The sequence below is a fragment of the Pseudophryne corroboree genome, chromosome 10 (assembly GCF_028390025.1).
Source record: "Pseudophryne corroboree isolate aPseCor3 chromosome 10, aPseCor3.hap2, whole genome shotgun sequence".
Classification (NCBI taxonomy): Eukaryota; Metazoa; Chordata; class Amphibia; order Anura; family Myobatrachidae; genus Pseudophryne; species Pseudophryne corroboree.
Window position 1 is genome coordinate 26,500,157 of NC_086453.1, and position 12,336 is coordinate 26,512,492.

A 12,336-nucleotide genomic window follows, 5' to 3' on the forward strand; every position below is an offset into this window, starting at 1 on the left:
ATATAAGCTTTCTGCTTTCCAGGTGTGTCCTTCGAGCAAATTATTACTCAAGATACAGTGACTCCTCCAGATCCTATTGATTCCAGTAAGTAATATGCACAATAATGCTATTTTACAGTCCTGTTATCAAGTCTTTGCAATAACATAGAAATGTATCAGAATAGTGTGACCTGTGTGGTTTCTATTTTCCTCATTGTATTTGTTTAATGTTATTACTATGGGGTGACCGTACACATATTCTTGTTAGAATACTTTGCACAGTTTTGTGGATGGTGCTGGTAGGTATGTATCTGGTGTGTGATATCAGTGAGAACTGTGTATAGTGATATGTGTGTATTAGGTGTGTGATATCAGAGTGTGACCTGTGTATGGTGTTGGAGATAGACTCCACATATCAACGTCCTTCAGTCTTCTGTTTAATACCCGTGAACTTCAGTCAATGGTTCTGTACTTAGCAGCCGGCTGGAGATTAGAAATAATGAGACAACACACAGGAGATATGAAGAAGCTCAGCAATTCATTTCTGATCTGACTCGTTGCTCTAGGAGCTTTTATTTATACACAAATGAACAAAGGAATAAAGGTATGGCAGTGTGTTAGCCAATCAAAGTACACTGTGTGCAAATATAAACAATGATTTAATTAAAATCAATTATAGCATTCCTGTATATATTCTTATCACTGTTTGCTCATTAATTTAATGAGAAATCCTTTCTCTTATCGCCATCTGGACATTAATCTTGAAAGCCTTCTTTCCATTGTCACCTGGATATTCCAAAACCTACTCCTTTAATGTTCTCATCACGCAATTAAAGTTTTATCTTAGCCTGGGAGTTAACTAAATGTCCTTGTGACTGCAGCTGGAGAAATCATATTTCTCTTAACAAAATAGTTTCTCACAGAAATATCTATGTAATTAATTTAAGGAAATTACATATACTAGCTGGCTATGTGCATTGAGTATTGCAATGAACTAGTGATGAGTGGGTTCGGTTTTACTCGGTTTTACTCGGTTCTCAAAACGGCATCTTATTGGCTCACGGATGTCACGTGTTTTGGATAGCCCATAAGAATCGGTTTTGAGAACCGAGTAAAACCGAGTAAAACCGAACCCGCTCATCACTACAATGAACATTCTAATCAATACCAAATTATGAGACATAGAATCACATCCTACTTATTGGGTTGAAACTTATTTTATAGCATTATGCGTGCTTTTAGTTATTAAATACAAAGCTTTCTACAGTTATAGAGATGATTTTTTTTTTTTTAAACTGTTCAAATTTCTTTAAAATGCTTTAATGTCATTTTTCTGGGCATCTTGCCAATATCTGGGAATCTTGCCCGAAAAAACTCCTTTAATCTGCAGGTGTGAATTCTTTTAGGTTTATTAGCCTAACGAGCTAATAGGGAATTGCTGCCCTTTTAGATTATAATTTTTAACAAGATACTGCTTTTTTATCAATAAGTTTCATTTGTGCAAGTACAAAAATTCACTTGATAAACTCTTAAAGGTGTAGGTAGGATTAATAACCCATATATGCATCTGAGCTGATCCTTGACCATTATCAATATGTTGGAGTGCATATTTCTTATACAGGTTGCTAGGGCTAAGGGTCTCATGCATATATCAGATAAATGTCAGCATTACTTATAAACCTATAAAAAATAGCTTGAAATATATCTAGAATGGCTTCCATTATACAAAATGGCTGATAGCTGATTTAGCATAATGCTGTCTCTTTCAGTCCCTCCTTTTTATAATAATCTCACATTACAGTATATCTGGCATTACAATTTCTCTGCTTAACGAATCTAAGCAGACAGCCTAGCTATGATGGTGCTAAAGGTTCCCCGCAAGATGGTGCTTTCACTCTGTCTGACGGAGGGTTGATGACCATTCACTCATATCCATCAAGGTAGACTGTTCACAGACTTTTCTTTAAGACCTTAAACTTGGAAGTATCAAAACCTTTCTTTACTTGTTTCTTGCAAACTGAAAAACAGCAAAGCAGTATCTTAAAACACAGATATATTATAATTGCTAAGCCAACAATTTTTAACAAAAACATAAAAATTTCAACAATCCATCATTTGTTTCCACTAAACCACTTAGTAGGATTTAGCCATGATAACCAACCCCAGTCACCCTCTAGAGCAGCAGTGGCCAACCTGTGGCTCTTGAGCCTCATGCGGCTCTTTCTTTATTCAAATGTGGCTCCCGACACTCAAAGTCACGTGACCACAACAGATCCGGAAACTGCTGCACTAGAGCCAGACAGTCAACAGCAGCACTACGGGGACTGAGAACTGAGAGAGCCAGATACTTGAGGTGAGACACCCACTGTCAGAGGACACATAAGGGGCTGCTGCAATGGCACGAGGTGTGTTTTTTTTTTTTTGGGGGGGGAGGGGGGCTGTAGTAACATATGAGGGTCCTGGCAGGAGTGACACAGGAGAGTGCTGGCAGGAGTGACTCATGGGGGAGCTGGCTGGAGTGACATACTGTAGGAGTGTGCTAGCAGGAGTGACACATGAGGTAGCTGGCTGAAGTGACACAGCAGGGTACTGGCTGGAGTGACACATGGGGGAGCTGAAGTGTATCACGTGAATCTAGCTTTTTCAATATATTTTATGTGGATCTTTCTTTCTCAATTGTTTTATGTGGAAGTGGCTTTTTAAATGTATTTTATGTTGGATCTGGCTTTAAAAATCTATTGTAAGTGGATCTGTTTTTTTAAATGTATTTTATACCAGAGGCGTGACCTAGCAGGCACAAGGCCACACCCCATTTTTACATGTGCACCTGCGGCTCGATGTCGGCTCTTTGACGTGCCTAACAAAATTTTGGGCTCTTTGTTTCTGACTGCTTGGCCACCCCTGCTCTAGAGTGTCATGGATATTGTTTTTATTGGCATATGCTTATTTTTCATTTTCTTTTTCTTGGGCATGCCAGTGAACCACTTCTTGTGCATTATCTGTTTCATTAGGGATAAATGTACAACACATTCTACCTGTCTGGGTATATAATTTCATACAATAAGTACTGAAGTTCCCAATATAATGACCCATAGTGGCCTGTCTAGTTTAGGCCCAGCTGGCCTCAGCATGTTTGTCTATTTCATTGTTCAAACTTAACTTGGGCAAGTTTGCAGTGGGACCCAAGTCTCTCTCTCTCCTTAATTTTCACAGAAGTGGGCGTGGTCAGCAACACTTGATATGGACCATCAAATCTGGGCTCAAGTGACTTTCTCACGTCTTTTCAGATACACCAAATCTCCTGGTTAAAGCTTGTGGGGATTCAGATCTGCTCCTCAATCTGGGAGAGAGGCAAACACTAGAGAATATAGAGGTGTCAGTCTCTCCAGTAAGACTTTTTTTTAACATATGCAGTCAAATTACCATATTTATGCTGCAACTCTTGTGGATTTTATTTTAGGTATGCTATTAAACAAGATTTCACAAGGTGAATAACCTGGGGTTTTACTGAGTATGGTTCTACTATTAACCAGTACTAAAAATACACACTTTAGCATCCCTTTCTGGTTTCTGTGACACACTCACTAATCTGGTACTGTAACGTCTGGTACTCCTTATCTGCAAATAACTTCTGTACTTAATTTTCTAGCTATTGATCTTGCTGTAGCTTTTGCCATTGGCCAATAAATGAAAATGTCTGTGGCTACCAATACATTGTTGGCAGTTAGTTATAGTTAATTTGCAGTATTCGAAATAGAAAATAATTTCTGGGGATTGCTCCAAGGGTTGTCTTGACCTTCTATCCAGGATTGGACATTTCCACATATCCAGCAGGCTTGTACAAACTTGGTTGCATCTGGATAAAATTCTGGAGCTATCCATCTTTCATTAACTAAATATCCCATTTGATCCTTTCCCAGGTGTGTGAGTCCATGGCTGACTTAACACATAAGTGGATTTAAGCTTCAGGGTAAGCATAACTTCTCTTATAATTTCCATAAGCCAGTTTCTTCTTCTTGTCTGGCTTCTCTTCTTTGCCATGCTGCTTTTTCTTCAGGACCTGCTTGTTCCTGAAATTTCTTCAAATCCCGTAGATCAGGCATTAGAGGCTTTGTTTTTTCTGTCTGTGTAGTGTAGATTGCTAATTCACTGGTTGTTTGGTTGCTTTCTTTATCCACAGGCTACTCTCTCATTCTCTCTTGCTTTGTTCTGAAGTTCAATCAGTGTAGCATAATCAGGCATTTTCTTATCACTGTTTGCTCATTAATTTAATGAGAAGGCCTTTCTCTTATCGCCATCTGGACATTAATCTTGAAAGCCTTCTTTCCATTGTCCCCTGGATATTCCAAAACATACTCCTTTAATGTTCTCATCACGCAATTAAAGTTTTATCTTAGCCTGGGAGTTAACTAAATGTCCTTGTGACTGCAGCTGGAGAAATCATATTGCTCTTAACAAAATAGTTTCTCACAGAAATATCTATGTAATTAATTTAAGGAAATTTCATATACTAGCTGGCTATGTTCATCGATTATTGCAATGAACATTCTAATCAATACCAAATTATGAGACATAGAATCACATCCTACTAATTGGGTTGAAACTTATTTTATAGCATTATGCGTGCTTTTAGTTATTAAATACAAAGCTTACAACAGTTATAAAGATGATTTTATATTTAAAACTGTTCAAAATTCCTTTAAAATGCGTTAAGGTAAATTTTCTGGGCGTCTTGCAAATATCTGGGAAACTTGCCAAAAAAAACTCCTTTAATCTGCAGGTGTGAATTCTTTTAGGCTTATTAGCCTAACGAGCTAATAGGGAGTTGCTGCCCTTTTAGATTATCATTTTTAACAAGATACTGCTTTTTTATCAATAAGTTTCATTTATGCAAGTACAAAAATTCACTTTAAAAACTTTTACAGGGGTAGGTAGGATTAATAACCCATATATGCATCTGAGCTGATCCTTGACAATTATCAATATGTTGGAGTGCATATTTCTTATACAGGTTCCTAGAGCTAAGAGTCTCATGCATAATTGCATATATCAGATAAATGTCAGCATTACTTATAAACCTTTAAAAAAATAGCTTGAAATACCTCTAGAATGGCTGCCATATAGTGATCAGTGTGTATTAGGTGTGTGATATCAGTGTGACCTGTGTATAGTGATCAGCGTGTACCAGGTTATATCAGTGTGACCTGTGTATAGTTATCAGTGTGTATCTGGTGTGTGATATCAGTATGAGTAGAGGATATACAGTAAATAGATATATACCAACAAGAAGTATTGTCCCCAAACCATATCTTGCCTCTGGCCACATGGGGTGTTGTTCAGGCTCTGACACACAGACACCTCATACTCTGTAGATGAAGGGGAAAGTGAATGAGAATAGAGTAGTCTGACTTAGTGCTTATAAAGTACAGACCTCATAGTAAATCAGTTATCACAGTTCTCAGAATATCGGGTTCCCTGATTCTATAAGTATCTGATATAAGATTTTTGCTTTCCAGGTGTGTCCTTCGAGCAACTAAATGATCAAGACAAAGTGACTCCTCCAGATCCTATTGATCCCAGTAAGTAAAATGTATAATAATGTTACTTTACTATCCTATTTTTGATATCAGTTTGACCTGTGTATAGTGATCAGTGTGTATTAGGTTATATCAGTGTGACCTGTGTATAGTGATAAGTTTGTATCAGGTGTGTGATATCAGTGTGACCTGTGTATAGGGATCAGTGTGTATCAGGTGTGTGATATCAGTATGACCTGTGTATAGTGATCAGTGTGTATCTGGTGTGTGATATCAGTGTGACCTGTGTATAGTGATCAGTGTGTATCTGGTGTGTGATATTAGTGTGACCTGTGTATAGTGATCAGTGAGTATCAGGTGTGTGATATCAGTGTGACCTGTGTATAATGATCAGTGTGTATCAGGTGTGTGATATCATTTTGACCTGTGTATAGTGATCAGTGTGTATCAGGTGTGTGATATCAGTGTGACCTGTGTATAGGGATCAGTGTGTGTCAGGTGTGTGATATCAGTGTGACCTGTGTATAGGGATCAGTGTGTATTTGGTGTGTGATATCATTGTGACCTGTGTATAGGGATCAGTGTGTATCTGGTGTGTGATATCAGTGTGACCTGTGTATAATGATCAGTGTGTATCTGGTGTGTGATATCAGTGTGACTGTGTATAGTGATCAGTGTGTATCAGGTGTGTGATATCAGTGTGACCTGTGTATAGTGATCAGTGTGTATCAGGTGTGTGATATCAGTGTGACCTGTGTATAGTGATCAGTGTGTATCAGGTGTGTGATATCAGTGTGACTGTGTATAGGGATCAGTGTGTATCAGGTGTGTGATATCAGCGTGACCTGTGTATAGGGATCAGTGTGTATCAGTGTGTGATATCAGTGTGATCTGTGTATAGTGATCAGTGTGTATCTGGTGTGTGATATCAGTGTGACCTGTGTATAGGGATCAGTGTGTATCAGGTGTGTGATATCAGTGTGACTGTGTATAGTGATCAGTGTGTATCAGGTGTGTGATCTGTGTATAGTGATCAGTGTGTATCAGGTGTGTGATATCATTCTGACCTGTGTATAGTGATATGTGTGTATCTGGTGTGTGATATCAGTGTGACCTGTGTATAAGGATTAGTGTGTATCAGGTGTGTGATATCAGTGTGATCTGTGTATAGTGATCAGTGTGTATCTGGTGTGTGATATCAGTGTGACCTGTGTATAGGGATCAGTGTGTATCTGGTGTGTGATATCAGTGTGACCTGTGTATAGTGATCAGTGTGTATCAGGTGTGTGATATCATTCTGACCTGTGTATAGGGATCAGTGTGTATCTGGTGTGTAATATCAGTGTGACCTTTGTATAGGGATCAGTGTGTATCTGGTGTGTGATATCAGTGTAACCTGTGTATAGGTATCAGTGTGTATCGGGTGTGTGATATCAGTGTGACCTGTGGTAGTGATCAGTGTGTATCAGGTGTGTGATATCAGTGTGACCTGTGTATAGTGATCAGTGTGTATCAGGTGTGTGATATCAGTGTGACTGTGTATAGGGATCAGTGTGTATCTGGTGTGTGATATCAGTGTGACCTGTGTATAGTGATCAGTGTGTATCAGGTGTGTGATATCAGTGTGACTGTGTATAGGGAACAGTGTGTATCTGGTGTGTGATATCAGTGTGACCTGTGTACAGGGATCAGTGTGTATCAGGTGTGTGATATCAGTATGACCTGTGTATAGGGATCAGTGTGTATCTGGTGTGTGATATCAGTGTAACCTGTGTATAGTGATCAGTGTGTATCAGGTGTGTGATATCAGTGTAATCTGTGTATAGGTATCAATGTGTATCGGGTGTCTGATATCAGTGTGACCTGTGTGTAGTGATCAGTGTGTATCAGGTGTGTGATATCAGTGTGACCTGTGTATAGTGATCAGTGTGTATCAGGTGTGTGATATCAGTGTGACTGTGTATAGGGATCAGTGTGTATCAGGTGTGTGATATCAGTGTGACCTGTGTATAGTGATCAGTGTGTATCAGGTGTGTGATATCAGTGTGACCTGTGTATAGTGATCAGTGTGTATCAGGTGTGTGATATCAGTGTGACCTGTGTATAGTGATCAGTGTGTATCAGGTGTGTGATATCAGTGTGACCTGTGTATAGTGATCAGTGTGTATCAGGTGTGTGATATCAGTGTGATCTGTGTATAGTGATCAGTGTATGTCTGGTGTGTGATATCAGTGTGACCTGTGTATAGGGATCAGTGTGTATCAGGTGTGTGATATCAGTGTGACTGTGTATAGTGATCAGTGTGTATCAGGTGTGTGATATCATTCTGACCTGTGTATAGTGATATGTGTGTATCTGGTGTGTGATATCAGTGTGAATTGTGTATAGTGATCAGTGTGTATCAGGTGTGTGATATCAGTGTGACCTGTGTATAGGGATCAGTGTGTATCTGGTGTGTGATATCCGGGTGACCTGTGTATAGGGATCAGTGTGTATCAGGTGTGTGATATCAGTGTAACCTGTGTATAGTGATCAGTGTGTATCAGGTGTGTGATATCAGTGTAACCTGTGTATAGGTATCAATGTGTATCGGGTGTGTGATATCAGTGTGACCTGTGTGTAGTGATCAGTGTGTATCAGGTGTGTGATATCAGTGTGACCTGTGTATAGTGATCAGTGTGTATCAGGTGTGTGATATCAGTGTGACCTGTCTATAGTAAACTAATCAGTGTGTATCAGGTGTGTGATATCAGTGTGACTGTATATAGTGATCAGTGTGTATCTGGTGTGTGATATCAGTATGACCTTTGTATAGTGATCAGTGTGTATCAGGTGTGTGATATCCGGGTGACCTGTGTATAGGGATCAGTGTGTATCAGGTGTGTGATATCATTGTGACCTGTGTATAATGATCAGTGTGTATCTGGTGTGTGATATCAGTGTGAATTGTGTATAGTGATCAGTGTGTATCAGGTGTGTGATATCAGTGTGACCTGTGTATAGGGATCAGTGTGTATCTGGTGTGTGATATCCGGGTGACCTGTGTATAGGGATCAGTGTGTATCTGGTGTGTGATATCAGTGTGACCTGTGTATATCAGGGGTGTGATATCAGTGTGACTGTGTATAGTGATAAGTGTGATATCAGTATGAGTAGGGGATATACAGTAAATAATGTGATATATACCAACAAAAAGAATTGCCCCCAAATGATATCTTGCCTCTGGCCCCGTGGGGTATTATTCGGGCTCTGACACACAGACACATCAGACTTTGTAGATGAGGGGGAAAGTGAATGAGAATAGAGCAGTCTGACTTAGTGCTTATAAAGTACAGACCTCATAGTAAATCAGTTATCACAGTTTTCAGAATATCGGGTTCCCTGATTCTATAAGTATCTGATATAAGCTTTCTGCTTTCCAGGTGTGTCCTTCGAGCAAATTATTACTCAAGATACAGTGACTCCTCCAGATCCTATTGATTCCAGTAAGTAATATGCACAATAATGCTATTTTACAGTCCTGTTATCAAGTCTTTGCAATAACATAGAAATGTATCAGAATAGTGTGACCTGTGTGGTTTCTATTTTCCTCATTGTATTTGTTTAATGTTATTACTATGGGGTGACCGTACACATATTCTTGTTAGAATACTTTGCACAGTTTTGTGGATGGTGCTGGTAGGTATGTATCTGGTGTGTGATATCAGTGAGAACTGTGTATAGTGATATGTGTGTATTAGGTGTGTGATATCAGAGTGTGACCTGTGTATGGTGTTGGAGATAGACTCCACATATCAACGTCCTTCAGTCTTCTGTTTAATACCCGTGAACTTCAGTCAATGGTTCTGTACTTAGCAGCCGGCTGGAGATTAGAAATAATGAGACAACACACAGGAGATATGAAGAAGCTCAGCAATTCATTTCTGATCTGACTCGTTGCTCTAGGAGCTTTTATTTATACACAAATGAACAAAGGAATAAAGGTATGGCAGTGTGTTAGCCAATAAAAGTACACTGTGTGCAAATATAAACAATGATTTAATTAAAATCAATTATAGCATTCCTGTATATATTCTTATCACTGTTTGCTCATTAATTTAATGAGAAATCCTTTCTCTTATCGCCATCTGGACATTAATCTTGAAAGCCTTCTTTCCATTGTCACCTGGATATTCCAAAACATACTCCTTTAATGTTCTCATCACGCAATTAAAGTTTTATCTTAGCCTGGGAGTTAACTAAATGTCCTTGTGACTGCAGCTGGAGAAATCATATTTCTCTATCGTCCTAGTGGATGCTGGGGTTCCTGAAAGGACCATGGGGAATAGCGGCTCCGCAGGAGACAGGGCACAAAAAGTAAAGCTTTCCGATCAGGTGGTGTGCACTGGCTCCTCCCCCTATGACCCTCCTCCAAGCCTCAGTTAGATTTTTGTGCCCGGCCGAGAAGGGTGCAATCTAGGTGGCTCTCCTAAAGAGCTGCTTAGAGAAAGTTTAGCTAGGTTTTTTATTTTACAGTGAGTCCTGCTGGCAACAGGATCACTGCAACGAGGGACTTAGGGGAGAAGAAGTGAACTCACCTGCGTGCAGGATGGATTGGCTTCTTGGCTACTGGACATCAGCTCCAGAGGGACGATCACAGGTACAGCCTGGATGGTCACCGGAGCCTCGCCGCCGGCCCCCTTGCAGATGCTGAAACATGAAGAGGTCCAGAATCGGCGGCAGAAGACTCCTCAGTCTTCTAAAGGTAGCGCACAGCACTGCAGCTGTGCGCCATTTTCCTCTCAGCACACTTCACACGGCAGTCACTGAGGGTGCAGGGCGCTGGGAGGGGAGCGCCCTGGGAGGCAAATGAAAACCTATTTGGCTAAAAAATACCTCACATATAGCCTCCGGGGGCTATATGGAGATATTTAACCCCTGCCAGAATACACTAAAGAGCGGGAGACGAGCCCGCCGGAAAAGGGGCGGGGCCTATCTCCTCAGCACACAGCGCCATTTTCCTTACACAGCTCCGCTGGTCAGGACGGCTCCCAGGTCTCTCCCCTGCACTGCACTACAGAAACAGGGTAAAACAAGAGAGGGGGGGCAAAATAGTGGCAAAAATTATATTATAAAAGCAGCTATACAGGGAGCACTTATTATAAGGCTATCCCTGTCATATATAGCGCTTTTGGTGTGTGCTGGCAAACTCTCCCTCTGTCTCCCCAAAGGGCTAGTGGGGTCCTGTCTTCGTTAAGAGCATTCCCTGTGTGTCTGCTGTGTGTCGGTACGTGTGTGTCGACATGTATGAGGACGATATTGGTGTGGAGGCGGAGCAATTGCCAAATATGGGGATGTCACCTCCTAGGGGGTCGACACCAGAATGGATGCCTTTATTTATGGAATTACGGGATAGTGTCAACACGCTAAAACAGTCGTTTGACGACATGAGACGGCCGGACAATCAGTTAGTGCCTGTCCAGGCGCCTCAAACACCGTCAGGGGCGGTAAAACGCCCTTTGCCTCAGTCGGTCGACACAGACCCAGACACAGGCACTGATTCCAGTGGCGACGGTGACGAATCAACCGTATTTTCCAGTAGGGCCACACGTTGTATGATTTTGGCAATGAAGGAGGCGTTACATTTAGCTGATACTACAGGTACCACTAAACAGGGTATTATGTGGGGTGTGAAAAAACTACCTATAGTTTTTCCCGAATCAGAAGAACTAAATGATGTATGTGATGAAGCGTGGGTTGCCCCCGATAAAAAGATGCTAATTTCAAAGAAGTTATTAGCTTTATACCCTTTCCCGTCAGAGGTTAGGGCGCGCTGGGAAACACCTCCTAGGGTGGACAAGGCGCTCACACGCTTATCTAAACAAGTGGCGTTACCCTCTCCTGAGACGGCCGCACTTAAAGATCCAGCAGATAGGAGGATGGAAAATATCCAAAAAAGTATATACACACATACAGGTGTTATACTACGACCAGCTATAGCGACAGCCTGGATGTGCAGTGCTGGAGTAGCTTGGTCAGAGTCCCTGATTGAAAATATTGATACCCTGGATAGGGACAATGTTTTACTGTCTTTAGAGCAAATAAAGGATGCATTTCTTTATATGCGTGATGCACAGAGGGATATCTGCACACTGGCATCACGGGTAAGTGCTATGTCCATTTCAGCCAGAAGAAGTTTATGGACGCGACAGTGGTCAGGCGATGCGGACTCAAAACGGCATATGGAAGTTTTGCCGTATAAAGGGGAGGAGTTATTTGGAGTCGGTCTATCAGATTTGGTGGCCACGGCTACAGCCGGGAAATCCACTTTTTTACCTCAAGCTACTCCCCAACAGAAAAAGACACCGACTTTTCAACCGCAGCCCTTTCGTTCCTTTAAAAACAAGAGAGCAAAGGGATATTCATATCTGCCACGAGGCAGAGGAAAGGGGAAGAGACACCAACAGGCAGCTCCTTCCCAGGAACAGAAGCCCTCCCCCGCTTCTACAAAAGCCTCAGCATGACGCTGGGGCTTCTCAAGCGGACTCGGGGGCGGTGGGCGGTCGTCTCAAGAATTTCAGCGCGCAGTGGGCTCACTCGCAGGTAGATCCCTGGATCCTGCAGATAATAACTCAGGGGTACAGGTTGGAACTAGAGACAGATCCGCCTCGCCGTTTCCTGAAGTCTGCTTTACCAACGTCCCCCTCCGAAAGGGAGACGGTTTTGGAAGCCATTCACAAGCTGTACTCTCAGCAGGTGATAGTCAAGGTACCTCTTCTACAACAGGGAAAGGGGTATTATTCCACTCTATTTGTGGTACCGAAGCCGGACGGCTCGGTAA

General features: G+C 41.4%; 1 protein-coding gene across 5 annotated transcripts in view; it reads left to right on the forward strand.

Annotated features, from left to right (window-relative positions):
• Positions 1–12,336, forward strand: part of LOC134965863 (uncharacterized) — a 153,485-nt gene that overhangs the window by 109,324 nt on the left and 31,825 nt on the right. For all 5 annotated transcript variants that reach the window (XM_063942252.1, XM_063942250.1, XM_063942251.1 and 2 more), the window contains 3 exons: positions 23–85; positions 5,496–5,558; positions 8,939–9,001. In XM_063942252.1, coding sequence (XP_063798322.1) covers positions 23–85; positions 5,496–5,558; positions 8,939–9,001 — 189 coding nt within the window. The remainder of the gene's footprint in view (positions 1–22; positions 86–5,495; positions 5,559–8,938; positions 9,002–12,336) is intronic.